We start from the raw sequence: 17691 nt of genomic DNA on the forward strand, positions 1-17691 counted from the left end.
CGGCACAACATTGTGGGCCGAAGGGCCTGTACTGTGCTGTACTATTCTATGTTCTAACACAATTCTATGCTGAGGCTTAATTTTATCCTTATAGCATGCCAAAACAGAGAAATAATAATTCTATTTCCACAAAGTTCTTTTTGGTTATAAGAAGAGCATTCATTGACTTTGATCATTTTGAAACTGAGGTGATGTGCCGCGAAGCCGGAATCATTGTTTGGATGATTGTTGCCGGGGGAAGCGGTATCAGCGGTGCACAAGTGAAAGTCGGTGCTGCAAGCAGTTGTCTCCGGAGTTACAGCGATGCAGAGAGCGGCGGTGTCGGTGCTGAAACGTGGGGCAGCTCGGCGACAGGGTTGCGGGTGAGGTGTTGGTTGGGAGTGAAGGAGTGAGTTTGGGGTTGGGAGAGGACGTGGGCGTGGAGATGATGGGGAAGAAGCGAGGAGGGGCCGGGATAGGGAGAGGGAGTAATGAGAAGGAAATGACGGGGGGGTTGGTGGAAGTGATGAGAAGGAGAAGGAACGAATAAAGGATGAGATTTGGGCTAAAGTGATGAATGGACCAGCATTTGCATCACAGAAGAGCCGGATAAACGGCAATCAAACACAAGGATTTGGCCATCCTTCAATTGCAGGATGCTCAGGCGTCAGGAATGGAGGGTCACCAATGGTCATAAATGGAATTGGATTAGTCATATATTAATGAGAGGCTGGGACATCTTCAGCAAGTGCTGACTTTCATCATGTTTAGTGATGTGATCAGCTTGTTCGGATAAAGCATCTGTACCAGCTTCCATGGAAGATCCAAAACAGAACAGTGTTTATGGCTGCCTTTTCTGTAAACACCCTCCCCCATCCCACCATGCATTAATCTAAGATGCGCCCCAGACACTTGTCACATCAGTTCTTTTGGACACCATTAATGTAATTGGGAAAGTGATACCAATGTTGGGCCCATGGTTGCTAGTTGCCTCTCTTATACAGAACTATATGAGGTAGAGTCTTACAGCATGAAAACAGCCTCTTTGACCCAAATGGTCCATGCTGACAAGGATACCTCATCTAAGTTAGTCCCATTTGCTCATACACAAGAGAAAATCTGCAGGTGCTGGAAATCTGAGCAACACACACAAAATGCTGGAGAAACACAGCAGGCCAGGCAGCATCTATGGAAAAAAAGTACAGTTGACGTTTCGGGCTGAAGCCCTTTGGCAGGACTCATTTGCTAATGTTAAGCTCATAACCTTCCAAACTTGTCCAATCCATGCACTTGTCAAACTGTCTTTTTAAATTGGTTATTGTATCTGCCTTAGCCTCTGGCAGCTGATTCTACATTGGTACCACCCTTTGTGGAAAAATATCACCCCTCCAGTTCCACTTGAACCTTAAATCTTTACCCTTTTAGTTTTTGATTCCCCAAATCTGTGGAAAAAGACTGAGTGTGTTCACCCTATTTATGCCTGTCATAATTTTATACATCTCTATAAGATCACCACTCAGTTTCTTATGTTATAAGGAATAAAGTCCTGGCCTGTCCAGTATCCTACAACTCAGCACCTCAGGTCCTGACATCATTTGGTAAATCCTTTCTGCACTCTTACCAGTTTAGTAATGTTATTCCTCTAGCAGGGCGACCAAAACTGAAAACCATACTCCAAGTGTGGTTGTACCAGCATCCTGTACAACTGCACTGTGACCTCCCAACTTTTATACTCGATGCCCTGACTTATGAAGGCCAGCATGCCGAAAGCCATCTTCACCACCCTGTTTACCTGTGACTCCACTTTCAGTGAGCCGTGTGCTTATACTGTAGAGTCCCTCTGTTTTTCATTTCTGGTCAGCCAGCTACTAATTCTGCCATCTATCCTGGCTACAGTCTGAAGCTGAGCCACATTAATTTTAGCTACAATTCCCATATCCCTCTTCATTACAATGACAATCCACCTCCAGCTCCAAAATATCTATCACTGCATCTGCCTCAGTTCATCTTTTGCGAAACTCTGCTGTTGCTTTCTCAAGACTTACCCACTCCCACACTAGTTATCTTTCATTCTGTGAGTATCAGCTCATTTTAAACCCCTCATCACATTGCATTCAATCATCTGCTTTCTGCTGGTAGACGTGGATTAGCTTCAAGTCAAACAAAACAAAAACATTTTCCCACTATTTGCAACCTCCATCCTACAATACTCCCGTAATTCAAACTTGCTAATTTTGGTGGTTTGTTCATCCAGCTTTCTTTGCCCCAGTTGTACCTTTTACTATCACCTACAAGATAATAGATTGTGCCTATCACCTACAAATTTTCTTCCCTAGTTGTTTCTGCACCTCTACCTTTAAGGGATGCTTTTGAAAATTGTTCTGGTATAATGTCTCTCATGATTTAGTGTCAAATTTTGTATGACAATATTCTCGTGAAGTACCTTGGGACGTTTTACCACAATGAAGGCACAAGTATCATATGTAAATATCAGTATACTGGATGAAATTTCAATATTACTATGGAATACCATTTCTGCAAAAGTTCAGGAAAGCCCATCACTGCTTAAATTGCAAAAACTAAGGATAGGATCATGAATGCATTCCTATTTTAGATAGATACCCACTGATACCTCTTAAAAGTTAACAGTTAACATTTGTTGAAAAGTAAATGAGCCCTTTTACAGAAGCAATTACCTTAAAATGAGGAATAACGATAATTGTATCTAATATCAGATGATGAGCAGACTATTGATGTGAAGGATTTCCTTTTTAAAAAGTATTGTATAAAATTTCTAGATTTTCAGTCTTTTATTTTAGGCTTTCATCTTCTGTATTTGCACACCTTGCAGACCGAGATGTTTTGCTGATATTATTGTCCTTTTCATATACTGGAGAGGCATGGGATTTCCAATGTATACCTGAGTTATCAAATGGGCAGACTTGATATCAAGTCTGAACGATTCTGCTTTTTAGTGCCATTTCCCTCGGTGTTACGCCAAAGCATCAAACTGGATTATTGTGCTTTGAACCCTACAGCACATTAGAAATATTTTATAATTACTTCATTCTTTTATATTTTTATATGCTATTTTAAAGTGAGATTTGAGAAATGGAGTCATACTTTAAAGTGGGTCACAAAAAGGGAACTTGACCAGCTGGAGATTTTATTGTGCAACTTTACTTAAACATGTGATTTTTTAAATGACTTCTTTTGCGTGTGATACAGTGCAGCTGTGCTAAGGCAAACCAATGATGGTGTGGCTGAGAAAAAAGAGAATAGGTTGTGTTAATAAAGGAATGACCTCTCCTTCGTTCTAATGAATCTGGTTGTATTTATTCTATCTCTTCAGTTTGTGCTTGCTGACCGGAACAGGCCAAAGGCCCATCTTTACTGGTTCTGCCGGGCTGAGAAACGATAATGAAATACAGCGGGGTACGGCACCAGAACCGCAGGAAAATGCAGAGAAAAAGGAAGCTGCTCCGCAGGCGAGAAATGATTTGCTGAACCTAATTGGTGGTATGAAAGTGGAAATCAGCACCAAGAGGAAGTTGCGAGCCCTGAGAACAGACCAAGTAAAGGATAAAACGAAAGCCGAGCCAGAAACCATGGAAAGCACAACCAGCATGTTTCAGCATGCAACTGAAGAAATTAAAAATCAAAGGTAACGCAAAAATATACTGGAATCCCATAAAAGACCACAAATTCAAAATTGTTGTTAAGAATAACAAGTGAGCCTTATTTACATACTGACAACCTAGTGCTTTTGGAGTTGTACAAGTTTGAACAATGAAATTATTGATGGTTATGATTAAACAAGGAGAATTCTGAAGTTATTATTTTGACTGTTAAATATTTTAAATAGTCAGGTTGGTTTATCATGTGGGAGAATGTCATATTGGTGTTAGGTGGCACTAAAAACTCAGCCATTGTTACCTCATGGTTTATTCTACGCCACCTGACAGTGTTGAAGGACAAACAGCCAACAATTAGGCAACGAAGGGTCTTGGCCCGAAACGTCGACCGTACTTCTTCCTATAGATGCTGCCTGGCCTGCTGCGTTCCACCAGCATTTTGTGTATGTTGCTTGAACAATTAGGCAAGTGGGTGGGATTAGTTTAAATGGCCCTTGGTTTTGGTTGCATGAACATTGTGTAAAATGGCCCTTTGATAATTTTCTATAATTCCATGAATGATTAAGAGCTATAGCTAATATTTACCTCCTTCAATGAGCTACGGAGGCCAAGCATGAAGATGATGTGACCCAGATCTGTGATCATTTAATGCCTATAGACATTAAAAGCAGTAAAGCAGTTTGGATGACACAACTTGGCCAGTAAACTTTGTGAGATAATGCTTTTGAGGAAGATAAAGAAGACGAATGAATACACAAATACAGTGGTCCCCAACCTCCGGGCCGCAGACCGATACATTGCCGCGAAGAATGCAGTGGTGCAGCGGTGGCCAGAACGCACCCAGGAAATCTTTAAGAAAAAAGCCGAAATAAACAACCTAATTAATTAGCTTGTTATATTTCGGCTCTTTTCTTAAAGATGTGTTGGGTGCATTCCGGCCACCGCTGCACCCCTGCATGCTTTGTGGCAATGTATCGGTCCGCGGCCCAGAGGTTGGGGACCACTGCACAAATAGATGTGTATAGGAACAGTAGGATCTTGGAAATTCTTGCAAGTGGCATGATAGGTAAATAAATGGCTAAGAGTGTATTTGGGATAAATGCCTTTATGAAGTAAGCCACAAAGCTTCATAGGCCAAAGCAACCTGGCTGCATTAACAACCCCGAATAGTCTTTCTCTCTACCATCACACATAATGGTTGCAAAGCATGCCATCTACACAGTGCACCACAGTTGCTTGCATGTGCTTCTCTGACAGTACCCCACAATTGTGCAACCTTTACCATCCAAGAAGATCAAGGGTAGCAGGCGCATGGGAATACATTGCCTGCAGGTTCCTGTTCTGCGAATATATAGCCATTCCTTCATCACCACTGGATCGATATCCACTCCTTCACCTAAATGGGCTGTAGCAATTCAAGATGGCCTTTCATTGTCATCTTCTGAAGGTCAATTAGGAAAAGGACAGTAAATGCTAGCCTTGCTTTTGTTAACAAGTACTGAAAAATGAAGAAAAAAATAAAGGAGGTCATGTTCAAATTGTACAAAGAATACTATTTATATTGTCTATGGTTTTCTTCACCAAATTACAGCACAAATATGATGGCGTTAGAATGTGTACAGAGGAGGTTTGAGAAGGTTGCTAGGACTTCAGAATAGTTGAGTCAAAGCTTAATATGTTGTCTCGTTATTCCTCTCTGTAGATGCTGCCTGACCTGCTGAGTTCCTCCAGCATTTTCTGTGTGTTACTCTAGTTGGGGCCTGATTATTTTGCAATGATGTCATAAAATTATGGCAAATCTTGACTGGGTGAACGTGAAGAATCTATTTCCTTTACTGGCCAGTAACCAAGTGGAGGAATTAGAATCAGAATCATGTTTATTATCACCGACATGTGTCATGAAATTTGTTAACTTAGCAACAGTATAATGCAATATGTGATAACATAGAAAGAATAAATAAATAACTCAATTACAGTAAGTACATATAGTGTATATTAAATAGATTAAAATAGTGCAAAAACAAATTTTTTTAAAAAAGTGATTTAGTGTTCATAGGTTCAGTTTAAGAATCGGATGGCAGAGGGGAAGAAGCTGTTGCTGAATTGCTGAGTGTGAGCCTTCAGGCTTCCGTACCTCCTTCCTGATGGTAACATTGAGAAGAGGGCTTGTCCTGAGTGCTGGGGATCCTTAATAATGGACACTGCCTTTTTGAGGCACCACTCCTTGAAGATGTCTTGGATGCTATGAGGCTAGTACCCAAGATGGAGCTGACTAATTTTACAACTTTCTGTGGGTTTTTTCAGTCCTGTGCAGTAGCCCTACCATACCAGACAATGATGTAGCCTGTCAGAATGCTCTCCACAGTACATCTGCAGAAGTTTTTGAGTGCTTTAGCTGACAAACCAAATATCTTCAAACTCCTAATGAAATATAGCCGCTGTATCGTCTTCTTTATAGCTGCTTCAATACATTGGGACCAGGTTAGATCCTCAGAGATCTTGACACAAAGGAACTTGAAATTGCTCACACTCTCCACTTCTGATCCCTCTATGAGGATTGCAGCAGAATTCAGGGAAAAGAAAATTCAGTAGAGGTGTGGTTAGGGTCTAAATCTTACTGCATGAAAGGGTAGTGGAAGCACAAACCTTCAGCACATTTAAAAGTACATGCAGGAGAGTATGGAAGCAGATTAGCCGAAAAAGCTGTCGTTTTTGGTTGTCGTGGACAATGTGCAATATAGCCCTCTGCTGATAGTTGTCTGTAATTCCATAAGTGAGCAAGTACCGTGGCTAATATTTTCTTCCCGTATTGAGATACAGAATACAATTATAGCACTTAAGTTGCTACCCACTTGGGGTCAGAAGTTAGGTCTTTAAAGGAACAAGGTTTGATGGAGTAATATTTAAAGTTTTGAAAGATTTACTTTGGTATATTGTGATAATTTTCCTATTGTGTCGATTGATTTGTTACTAATTAGTCTACATTTGCAATTTTATTTTAGTAACAAGACATTAAGCCCAGACCTCGTGGCAGCAGCTTCAGCAGTTGCATCATCTATGCCCCATCACAAGAAACAGATTGAGTCAGAATTGCTTCAACAGCTTAGAAAGCATGAATCAGAAACAGAAGCACAGAAAAATGGAGATGTTAGCAACATTGGGTAAGTGGTCATTGCATAAGGTAATAGGGCTAAGAAAAATAACTTGTAAATGGTATGTGAATTTTAAATTGGATTTCTTAATTTATCTCATCACCACCACCCCATAATGTGCGCAACAATCCCTGCTTTCAACTTCAATCTTAAATGAGCTGACACGGTGTGACTGGCCTCTGTTTACACTTATGTTAAAATGAAGGTCAATCATATCCTAGATGACTGGTACAAAACTCTGCTTATATGGTCCCATCTAGATTTGTTTTTATCTTAAAGATACAGCACAGTCATGGCTATTCCTGCCCAATGAGCCTCTGCTGTCCAATTGCACCCATGTGAAGAAACCCAGCAGACCTGGAGGAACCAGTGCGATCAAGGGAGAGGATGCAAATTCCTTACAGAAAGCAGCGGAATTAAACCCAGGTCGCTGGTGTTGTAATAATATTATGCTAATTCCTACACTATTGTGCCACCTCTACTATCTAACTCCCAGGGTGGGATCTGTGTTATATTTTTAGAATTTGTAATTTTAAAGAGTGAATAAAAGATATTACAGGATATTTAAATTGCAATTTAAAATATTTAAACTTACATTCATGATACGATCATTAGCTTTCAGTAGGCAAATATTAAGTTAGAATGTACATTTTTAGTTTTTTTTCCCTCAAATTGCTTGAAAGATTTAAAATTCATGCATAAAGTAAACCAAGATTATCTACTTAACAATGATATTTTCCAAGTTGAATGAGGAGTTTTATCCTAATTCCTCACTGAATGGAGAGTTTTATTTTGTAACAACAGAATGCAGATATGTTTTAAAGGAAAGATAAAAACTAGGGGCAATTCTATGAGGACCATAGTTAAGATTGGTTTAAATTTTAAATTAGATTAAGCTTCAAATCAAAAGCCAATTCCACACTACACTAATTTGAGAGTTAAAATTATGAGGGGTACAAATAGGATAAATGCCAGCAGGCTTTTCCTATTGAGGTTGTGTGGCAGTACTGTCAGTGGTAAAGTGTTAAGGGTGAAAGGTGAAAAGGTTAAGGGGAACACGAGGGGCAACTTCTTCATTCAGAGGGTCGTGAGAGTGTGGAATGAGCTGTCAGCACAAATAGTGCAGGCGAGCTCGATTTCAATGTTTAAGAGAAGTTTGGATAGCTACATGGATGGTGAGCATATGGAGTGCTATGATTCTGATGCAGCTCCATGGGAGCAGGCAGTTTAAATGGCTTGGCATGGACTAGATGGGCTGAAGGGCCCATTCTGTGCTGTAATTTTCTATGACTCTACAATTGAAATTGTTTCTATTGATTGGTGGTTCCTAAATAACACAGCAAAAACAGAAGAATCAACAGTTTATTTCCAAGAGCAAAAGACAGCATTGAATATAAATAATATTTGAAACTGACGCAATATATCGAGTAGTGGAATTGACTCCATTGGGATGGTCAAAATGTGTTTTCTTTTAAAACTTTGAGGACATACAGAGGAGACAAAATTATACCGTAAGAACTTGAAGAGGCTAGAGGTACTCATCAGGTCAGGCAACATCTGTGAGGAGACAGTCAATGTTTTTTGGGCAAAGACCATCCATCAGAATTAAAAACTGAGGATAACCCATGGCGGACTTTAAATTTTGAACAGGGGAGGGGTAGTGAAAATGGAGGAAATATTTGTGACAGATGCAGACCAAAGTTGTCAGGGCACAGGTTAAAAAAAAACAACAAAAAGGGGAGAGAAAAGGAAAAAAAAATTGAAATTAAGTACTGTCTTGGCACAATGCTCAATATTAAGATCCTAGGGCTCAGGGGTTCCCAACCTGGTGTCCACGGACCCCTCAGTTTATGGTCCATGGCGTTAAAAAATGTTTGGAAGCCCTACTAGGGCTGTCGAAGGTCAAATACAAAGAAGTCAAAATGGGAGCAGGGTAGTGCCTGAAGGTCCCAGTGTCACTTTGGGGACTGTATTGGGGGGTGGGGGGGGAATTGTATAAAGTAGGTCACCCAGTCTGTGTTTGGTATCTCCAATGAAAAAGAGACCACATTGTGGTAGCGAATGTGACACCGTAAATTTTAAGAAATACAAACAAATTTTCACTTTACATTCAAGGTCATCGAATTTCCAGGTAATGGGAGGGAAAGCACAATAAATGTAGTTAATATATGTGTCAATATTACATGGAACAAAAGGGTGGTTTAAATTTCCATTGAAAGATTTGCTACATGACGTTAAAATCAAGAGGACCTTTTTTGCTTCTTATTAGTCAGTAGCCCTGAGAGTTGTGTGTGAAGTTGAGTGGCCCCACATCAAGGACGTGTTGTTTGAACCTTCTCCCGATTCTGATAATAGTTTGCACTATTGTTCCTTTTACCAAAATGCATTGTCATTCATTTCCCAACATCGGGGACGTGATGACGTAATTACGTGAAGTTGTTTTTAACCAAGCTTTATGTTCAGTCTTTGGTGGACAATTGGGAGTTTGTTGCAGTTTCCCTTCAACTTAAAATACCTCATGATATTTTATTTGGGAAGACCTACATTGTTGACCCCGATGCTCTGGGATGATTCCAGGGTTATTGAACATGTCGGCCAACGTAGTTGCTTTGAAACTGCCAGAGTTTTGGCAGTGAAATGCCCCTTGCCTGGTTTGTACAAGCCGAGGCCCGATTGGCACTGTGAGAAATATCTGCAGACGATACCATATGTTACCATGTAGTAGTGCCACTAAATAGTTCCACAACTGCGAGAGCTGTGAGTCTGTTTGAATACTCACTGATGATAAATACCGATCGCTGAAAACTCACCTTTTACATTCATTTGGACAATCCGAGTCTGAGCAAGCCAAACGGTTGCTGTCCTTGCCCCGTCCGGGGATGCTTGGCCTTTGGAATGAATGGACCACCTGCTGTGTCTACTGAAAAAAATAATTTTTAAATAATCCTACATGTGGCATTGATCGCGTGGATAGTTAGAGGCTTTTTCTGAGGCATTGATTGTGTGGATAATCAGGGTCTTTTTTCCAGGGCTGAAATGGCTCACACGAGAGGGCACAGTTTTACGGTGCTTGGAAGTAGGTACAGAGGAAATGTCGGGTAAAGTTTTTTACGCAGAGAGTGGTGAGTGCTTGGGATGGGCTGGCGATGGAGGCGGATATGATAGGGTCTTTTAAGAGATTCCTGGATAGGTGCATGGAGCTTAGAAAAATAGAGGGCTCTGGGTAACCCTAAGTAATTTCTAAAGTGAGTACATGTTCGGCCTGTATTATGCTGTAGATTTTCTATATTTCTATAGAAATTTATATTTTTATAATCATGTTAGAGCAAGTGTTTAAAGTGTTCCTTTCAGTAGATGTTGACTGCCTCTCTATCACTTATGAGTTCACTCCCATTCCCAACTCTTTTTGGCACTAAAGCTGGGTTTTACAGTAATGAAGAACTGATGCTTCCAACGGGGCTTGGTGAGCTTCCTGTCCTTTTTCCATTCCTCATCTATTCTTAAAGTCCCCAGTTCTCTGCTGAACCTTAATTTTACTGTAAGAGTGTTGATTCCTTAATTTCAGCACAGACGAGCTTGTGCAGACAACTAGGAGCAAACTGCTCATATTCTTTCCGCATTTTGACTTCGACCTTCTTAAAAAAATAGAATTAGGCTGGTATCAGGTTTCCTGTTCTCTCAGTAATGTGTTATATCTCCAAGTAAACTTGAGAGCATGAGATAAACTACATTTTGAAAAGAAGTTGAAGAGCAATCCCACTTCAAAAATGAGGCTTGTTAAAACCTATCTATCACCATGAATATTGTCCCAGAGTATGTTTTTTCAAATTGGAAGTTTAAGTGATACCAATCTGCTGCCAGTAGATGTCCCTATTCATAGTCTATGAGAAATGTTTAGTTAAAGGGTTACAATGACAAGAAATGTACTTTTTTCCCGGCAGTTCAGTAAAGAATATTAGTGAGGTACCTTTTCTAGTCAGTTTGTCTTTGATTTCTACACTTGCGTAGAAGTCAGAGGTACACCAGAGGTCCAAGAACACTGTCGAAACCAAACTAATGCGTTGGTATTGTTTTATTATTATCACATGTATCAAGATGCAGTGGAAAAGCTCGTCTTGCATACTGTTTATATAGATCAAATCATTGAACATTGAATACGATAACAGTGAAAAATAAAATGTAAAAGCTTCTGGAAAAAGTGCAATGCAGGTAAATGATACAGTGCAAGAACAGAATGAGGTGGACTTTGAGGCCAAGAGACCAAATTTACTTAAAACACATTGAAAATATATATGTTAATTAAAAGCATGAAGGTAAAGTTATACAAATGTATTTTCTTGCATTCACTGTTTCAATCAAGACCATAGGCCATCAGTGCCTCCCTCCCCGATTCAATTGGAATGGCCAACCTTAATTGATACGGTAAGTACAGGTAAATGGTTTGTTTTATTTTACTTAATCATCATGCTTTTAATTAATATTAATAGTTAACTGTTAAACTAAATTGACTATTCTAATAATTTTTAGTTTTTGTTTATTTAGTTACTTAAATCTATTTGATTGTTTTTAAATGTCTCTGATCTGTTCAATGGCACCTTATAGCAGTGACCATTCAAAAGGCAGTTCAGGATGTGACCTCAGGTTCTGCTGCCTGGAACCAGTTATTGCTGTGCTGTACAGAACTGAGGCCAGAGGGTGTAATGAACCTGATGACAGGCTTCAATAAGAAAGTTTAACCTGGGAAATAGTGTGGAAATAACATAAGGAGTGGGCTGGATCGTTCATGATTGGCCTGTGTTGCCTTGGTGTGAACAGTATCAACTGCATTGCAGATCTCTCTTTTCAGTTTCCTTGCCTAAAGCCTAAGTTAGAATTAGTTTGTTTTTTTGCCTGTTGTAGCAGCTACAAGGAAGCGATAAATAAGGTTGAGTATTCTGTAAAAAAAAATTATGTATTCTGCAGAAAAATGAGGTTACAGTACTAAAATGTTTTTTTGTGCTTATTTGAATGTTGATTATACCAACAAACTGAACCAAATTGGTTTATTTTAGCATTGCAAATTGGTAATAACTAAGAAACACTGCATTTAACAAAACTGAATTGTGATAATTAAGAAGTTTCAATCTTATTAATTGGCAAATTTGTTTTTATAAAGATTTTTCTTTAAGTCACACAGATTTTCTCTAAGACAAAGATGTTCAACAATTTTAAAACGAACACTGCAAAACATAGCTGTGTTTAATTTTACAGTGACTCAGATTACTTATTAAAGTCCAATCTGACATATGCCATACGCAATCTCCAGTACATTACTGATGGTTTAAGTGAAGATCAGTTATTTGTACCTCAGTAGATAATGCCTTGGCCTGATTTATTTGACCATCTGCCACCAATAGTGCATTCAAAAACAACAACTAGATAGCTAATCCTGTTCAGACCAGATTGCGTGTCTTAAACCACATAACAGAGCACATTAACGTGCAAACCTAAAGGATCCCTTCAGAAGCACTTTTTCCTCTTTAAAAGTCAATGTTTCCTAAAGCTGTCTTCACAAATGTATTAGTTAAATTTGTCGGCTTTCTTTAAGAAAAATGCAAGAACATTTTTTATTGACGCGCTTTCTTGCACGATTATATAATAAATAATTAAAAAGTTGAGCTTCATTTCCTAAATTTTAAAATGAAGCGTATGGGTTACATTAGGTTTAGCAGAAATTTGCAGCAATGGATTTGCTTGTGAGGGGAATATGTTACCCTCAAGAAAGTGAAGAACTGCATTTAGAGAACCCCAATACAAAACAATGGTAATCGAGGGCTTCAGATTGTCTTGCAAGCAGAACTCAGAGAACCAAGACTAATATCCAGATCTTCAAACCATTCAGTTTGTATATTGTCTCCTGGTTTACTTGCTTTTACAATTGTAACCCTTCCAGATCACTTTGGCATAGTTCCTTTCCTTAGAATTCCTGCATTTTTCTTTGATTTTTTTTTGAAAGACAGGTAGTTCCTCAATAAAATACGTAGGTATTTGAACAAATATGTTTCCAGATTGTTAAGATGAAAGAAAGGGACTGACTAGAATTTTTGCACAGCATGACAGTTTGGAGCTAATGGCTCATTTATAAAGAAGTTTTACTTGTGTAGCATCTTTCATAACTTCAAAATATGCCCAAGGACATTCCTGGCAGTAAATTACTTCTGCAAAATAGTTTCTATTCTAATTTAAAGAGAAGCAGCAGCTAGTTTGACCCCACTAATTAAGTGAGATAAATGACAGTTTTAATGGTGTCAGTGAAAGGATACTGGAAAACAGAACAACCATTCTTTGTCTTTCTGAAAAGACCAATGGAACCTCAGTTGAATGTACGATTGAAATGTTGGCATCCCCGACAACTCAATATTTTCCCTGTATACATTGTGGAACTATGATAAAATCCATGCTTGTGGCTGCAGTCCACAGGTTTCTGAATCAGAAATTCAAGTTGTAACAGCCAGTGCCCAAACACTTCCCACGGTGCTTTCTCTACAAGAACACAAAAATACTATCAGTAAATAGAACATAAAATTGGCGTTGGTAAATATAGAACATTAGAAACAGTGTCTAGACTTGTGCTTAGAAATTGATGGAGTCCTATTAGGTTTTAGCTAGCCTTAGAGTTATTAAGCATCGAATGTTTATTTCAAATCTTTAGGAAGTTTTTATTTTTGTGACTGGATCTTCATTTGCAAGTAGAAATGTTAACATATCTGTGGATTGAAAATCACTTTTGTGGAGTAGTTGCTATTATATTCTAAAGAAAGGCAGCAGCTAGCTTGACCCAGCTTAGTATGTGAGATAAATGACAGTTTTAGTGGTGTTGCTGTTTCCTTAAGGTTGTTATAGCCAGGGGTGGTAATGGGGGATAAGCTCCTACAGCCTATTAAGTGCTCCCAATGGTGTATGTCTCAAGTAACCTCTGACAACCAAGTCCAGCTCCTGGCCTTCACATGTGGCTTAGCTGCAAACGCCGGCGGAGCTCTTTCTACTGACAGGAGAAGGGCGAAAGTGGGTGACTGGTGCCTTTAAACCAGTCGCTTCGTGCAGATGGAGCTCGTCAGCCGTAGTTGACTGCTCATCTAGCAGAAAGAAAACTCTGATCTCAAACCTTCTCTACCTTGCTACTGTACCCACTCACGGGGAAGGCTTGGGAAGTAAACTCCGAGGGAAGGTCTGGAGCTGGAGTCCCTAAGGCAGTCCTATGTTGAGTTCAATGCTGACTGGCAACTCTTGTGATGCTGCTTGGCCAAACTATCAGCCTGTGCTGTTCCTTTGGATTCAACAGCTGTGTGGAGATGGGGAGCCTGCTACATGGGGAGCAGCTTGCTCTCCATATTGTACTGCCCTGGCCTGCACATCACATAGACAGCTGTGATGCAAAATCCACGGTTGGCCCCTACCAGCGGAGGCCTCTTTTAGTAGTGTTGCTGAAGAAATACTGGAAATCAGAACCGTTCTTTATGCTGATCTGAGGTGGCCAATGGAACCTCAATTCAATGTATAATCCAAGTTTTGGCATCCTTGAAAGCTCAGTATTTTTTCAGAATAGCTGTGTTTTTTTAAAATTAAGAATACAGACCTCTAGGATGATGTTTCTCAGACCAAAACATTGGCTGTTTATTTCCCTCTATAGATGCTGCCTGAACTGCTGAGATCCTACAGCATTTTGTGTGTGTTAATCCAAACCTCTGGATTTTCAGCTAAGTTGGAAGTCACTGTCATCAGGGAGGAAGTACAAGAGCATGAAAATCCACACTCGGTTGGTTAGGAACATCTTCCCCCTGCCATCAGATTTCTGAATGGTCCGTGAACACAGCCTCTTCATTCCTATTTTCATATACTTTTTTTATTTTATAATTTATAGTAATTTTATGGGTGTACAGCTGCAAAACAACAAATTTCATGTCATATAAGACAGTGATAATATATCTGATTCTGAGCATCTGGTACCTTCTGAAGATCTATTACCTGGAAGCAAAACCAAGACAGCCATTTGAAAGAATAATTTCAACAATGATTCCATTCACTGTTTATTGTTTAATGTACAATAAAGAATGGTAAAATTATGATGGAGTTGTGGTAGGTCACATATGTTTGTTGAATATGTACAGTTTAAAAATATTAAGAGCATAGAGACGTAACTGTACAGAGGAGACTGTCTGCATGGTTGCAGCTGAGGAAGTTGTTTGGCTGAATGCAGTCTGAAGCAGTATTAGTTGTTCAACCAAGACCTGTAAATATGATGAAGGTTTCTATCTTTACCATCCTTGCAGGCATTGAGTACTGGAACCCCACCACTATTTGAGTAAGAGCAATTTTCTACACTCCTTTTTGAACCTACCTTTTAAAACCTCAAGTTTATGCCTTCATCACCCTTGAGTTATTGACACCTCTACGAGGTGAAAGAAGTCCATTCAATTTGTTATATCTTGATCCCTATAGTTTTATACATTGTTAATTAAATCTCCTCAAACTTCTCTGTCCTAAACCAGCCTAGGCTATCTTTTCTCATAACTAAACTTTTCCAGAACCTTCCATATTCTTTGATCTACTTTGTATTAAGTTCTCTATTACTAGACCTCTGTTGTAATGAGCCAACTAAAATAATGGACGTAACAGTTGTAACACCTGTGATCTTACCAGAGCTTTGTTCAAATCTACCAAACTCCTGTATGCGTTGTTAACCTGGACTGCCACCTTCATGCATCAGTGGTTCCTTTATGCCTTTTCTTGGTATTTGATTATTTTAAAGCACTTTTTATCCCCTTTCAAATGTATAATCTCAGACTATTTTGGGTTTAATTCCATTTACCACTTTTCTATTTATGTAAACAATCCACCAATATCTCTTTAGACCAGTTTTCTTCCTCATTTTGAACCAGATGGCCAATTTTTCCACCTCTTAATGCCGCTTGCTTCTCCACGTATGACATCATTATGCACCAAAAAAAGGGGTGGGGTATGACACCACATCAGCTATTCCACTACCCCATCTCTCTCTCTCTACCCTGGCATCCCCACAACAGTTCATACCTCCATTCATGCAAAGATAAGACTAATGACCCTCTCATTACCTCTACAACTCTTGAGTGACCCTCATGTGATTGCTATACCTTTAAACAACTCAGAGATTACAAACCAGAAAACTACCCACCAGGAAATAGAACTGAAGAATCCTCTTCGATGATCCTCCGGTTGCTTTGATTTACTGCTGCTTGATATACAATGGCCTGGATGACTGAGAAACTTCATAGACACGATGACCTAAGCCTTCCAGAATCCCCATGCTTTTCAGTGACTAAGTAACTAAACATTGCTGCACATAGTGTAGCAGTTAGCACAATCACTTTACAGCACCTATGATCTCTAATCAGGGTTCAATTCCCGCTGTGTCTGTAAGGAGTTTATATGCTCTCCCCTTGATCATGTGGGTTTCCTCTGGGCGCCCCCAGTTTCCTCCAACATGCCAAAGATGTACAGTTGAGGTTAGTAAGTCTGGCTGTGCTATTTGGCACCAGAAGCATGGTGATACTTGCATGCTGCTCTCAATGGTTTGATTTGACGCAAATGATGCATTTCACTGTATGTTTTGATGATATTAAAGATAATCTTTTTTTGAATCTTTATTTAGGAAAGGTGCTTAGCGAAACATCTTATGGTACCACTTAAATGTATCGCCCTGCCTTTTTAACTTGTTACCTTATCATTTATAGTTTTCATGTAACAGTTACATATGGATTTATTGAGAAATTGGAGTGTAGTTGGTATAGCAGAACTTTTGTTTTTCTTTGTTTTCTAACTGTGACACAGTATTCTAGCAGCTTATTCAATATGTTAGTTCTTGTGTTATTCAAATCCTGGAATTAGGTAAATTCTGTGGAAACAACAAATTATTTTCTTTGGGATCGGTGGTAAAGCTGCTTAACACTTTGTTGACAGTAGTTGTTAATTGTTATAAAGAATATTATAATTTTATTTGTAAAGCCTATACGTACAAGTTTTAGGGTTGAAATAAGCGAAAAGAAATCTGGATTTGTTACGACTATTCAAACTATTGTTGGAACTCTGTCGATTTCAGTAATATTATTGCAAACATGAAGGTTGGAAAACGTCCTGGTGCACGGGCTGGGTTCAGATCTGCCAATGAAATCCACTTTGATGAAGATGGGCAAGGATATGTTCCTCCCCGAGGTGTTACCAGTGAATTCAATGCACTGAAGAAAAGGTATTTTTATTCATCATTTTGATAATTTTTTTGTAGATACTTGAGGGAAATATTTTTGGTCATATTGCATATAGGTTGTGGTTTAAATAATCTGTACACTTGCCTGCAGGTCCTTTACTGTGTTAGTCTTTTTTGTATTGTATGGGCTTTAAATGAAACCTTGCAAATATACAGTTTGTACAGTTGTAGTTAGATTATTCATTTTCTCTTTATCTCCAAAGAAGTTAAAAGAGTATGTGTTAGTCCTTTAGGGAAGGAGAGAATGATGACTATGTTATTTTGAAGTTAAATATGCAAATTTACAATGACATTCCTCTTAATGTTTATAAAAAACCAAAATACAACTGCATATTTGGTTAGAGGGAGTCCAATGGAGATGGTTAGTTTCAGATCTTTGCCCCAATAGCTGAAAGAGGAAAAGGTTATTAAGCCCCATGTGTCTGTTATTCAATTCAATAAGACTGTAGCTGATCTGTATCTCCTGCTCCTTACCCACCATTTTTCTGCATCCTTTGATTCCCCTCCATGATATGGTCTTAAGCATTTCAGTTGAACTAGCAGCCAATTTTGATAATTAAAAAAAATATTATTTACTACTTTTTATCACTACCCAACATTACTGCTGAGAGTTTCAAATCAATCAACTTTAAATCAAGATTTTGCA

The 17691-nt window shown here is 39.0% G+C and overlaps 1 protein-coding gene across 2 annotated transcripts in view; it reads left to right on the forward strand.

The window, feature by feature from the left end:
• The first annotated feature begins 248 nt into the window (after positions 1 to 248).
• The window catches only part of mrps31 (mitochondrial ribosomal protein S31), a 35232-nt gene continuing 17789 nt past the window's right edge, over positions 249 to 17691 (forward strand). For both annotated transcript variants that reach the window (XM_072262856.1, XM_072262857.1), the window contains exons 1-4: positions 249 to 362; positions 3332 to 3643; positions 6617 to 6775; positions 16881 to 17027. In XM_072262856.1, coding sequence (XP_072118957.1) covers positions 304 to 362; positions 3332 to 3643; positions 6617 to 6775; positions 16881 to 17027 — 677 coding nt within the window. In that variant the 5' untranslated portion in view covers positions 249 to 303. The remainder of the gene's footprint in view (positions 363 to 3331; positions 3644 to 6616; positions 6776 to 16880; positions 17028 to 17691) is intronic.

This window comes from Mobula birostris, chromosome 7, assembly GCF_030028105.1.
Source record: "Mobula birostris isolate sMobBir1 chromosome 7, sMobBir1.hap1, whole genome shotgun sequence".
Classification (NCBI taxonomy): domain Eukaryota; kingdom Metazoa; phylum Chordata; class Chondrichthyes; order Myliobatiformes; family Myliobatidae; genus Mobula; species Mobula birostris.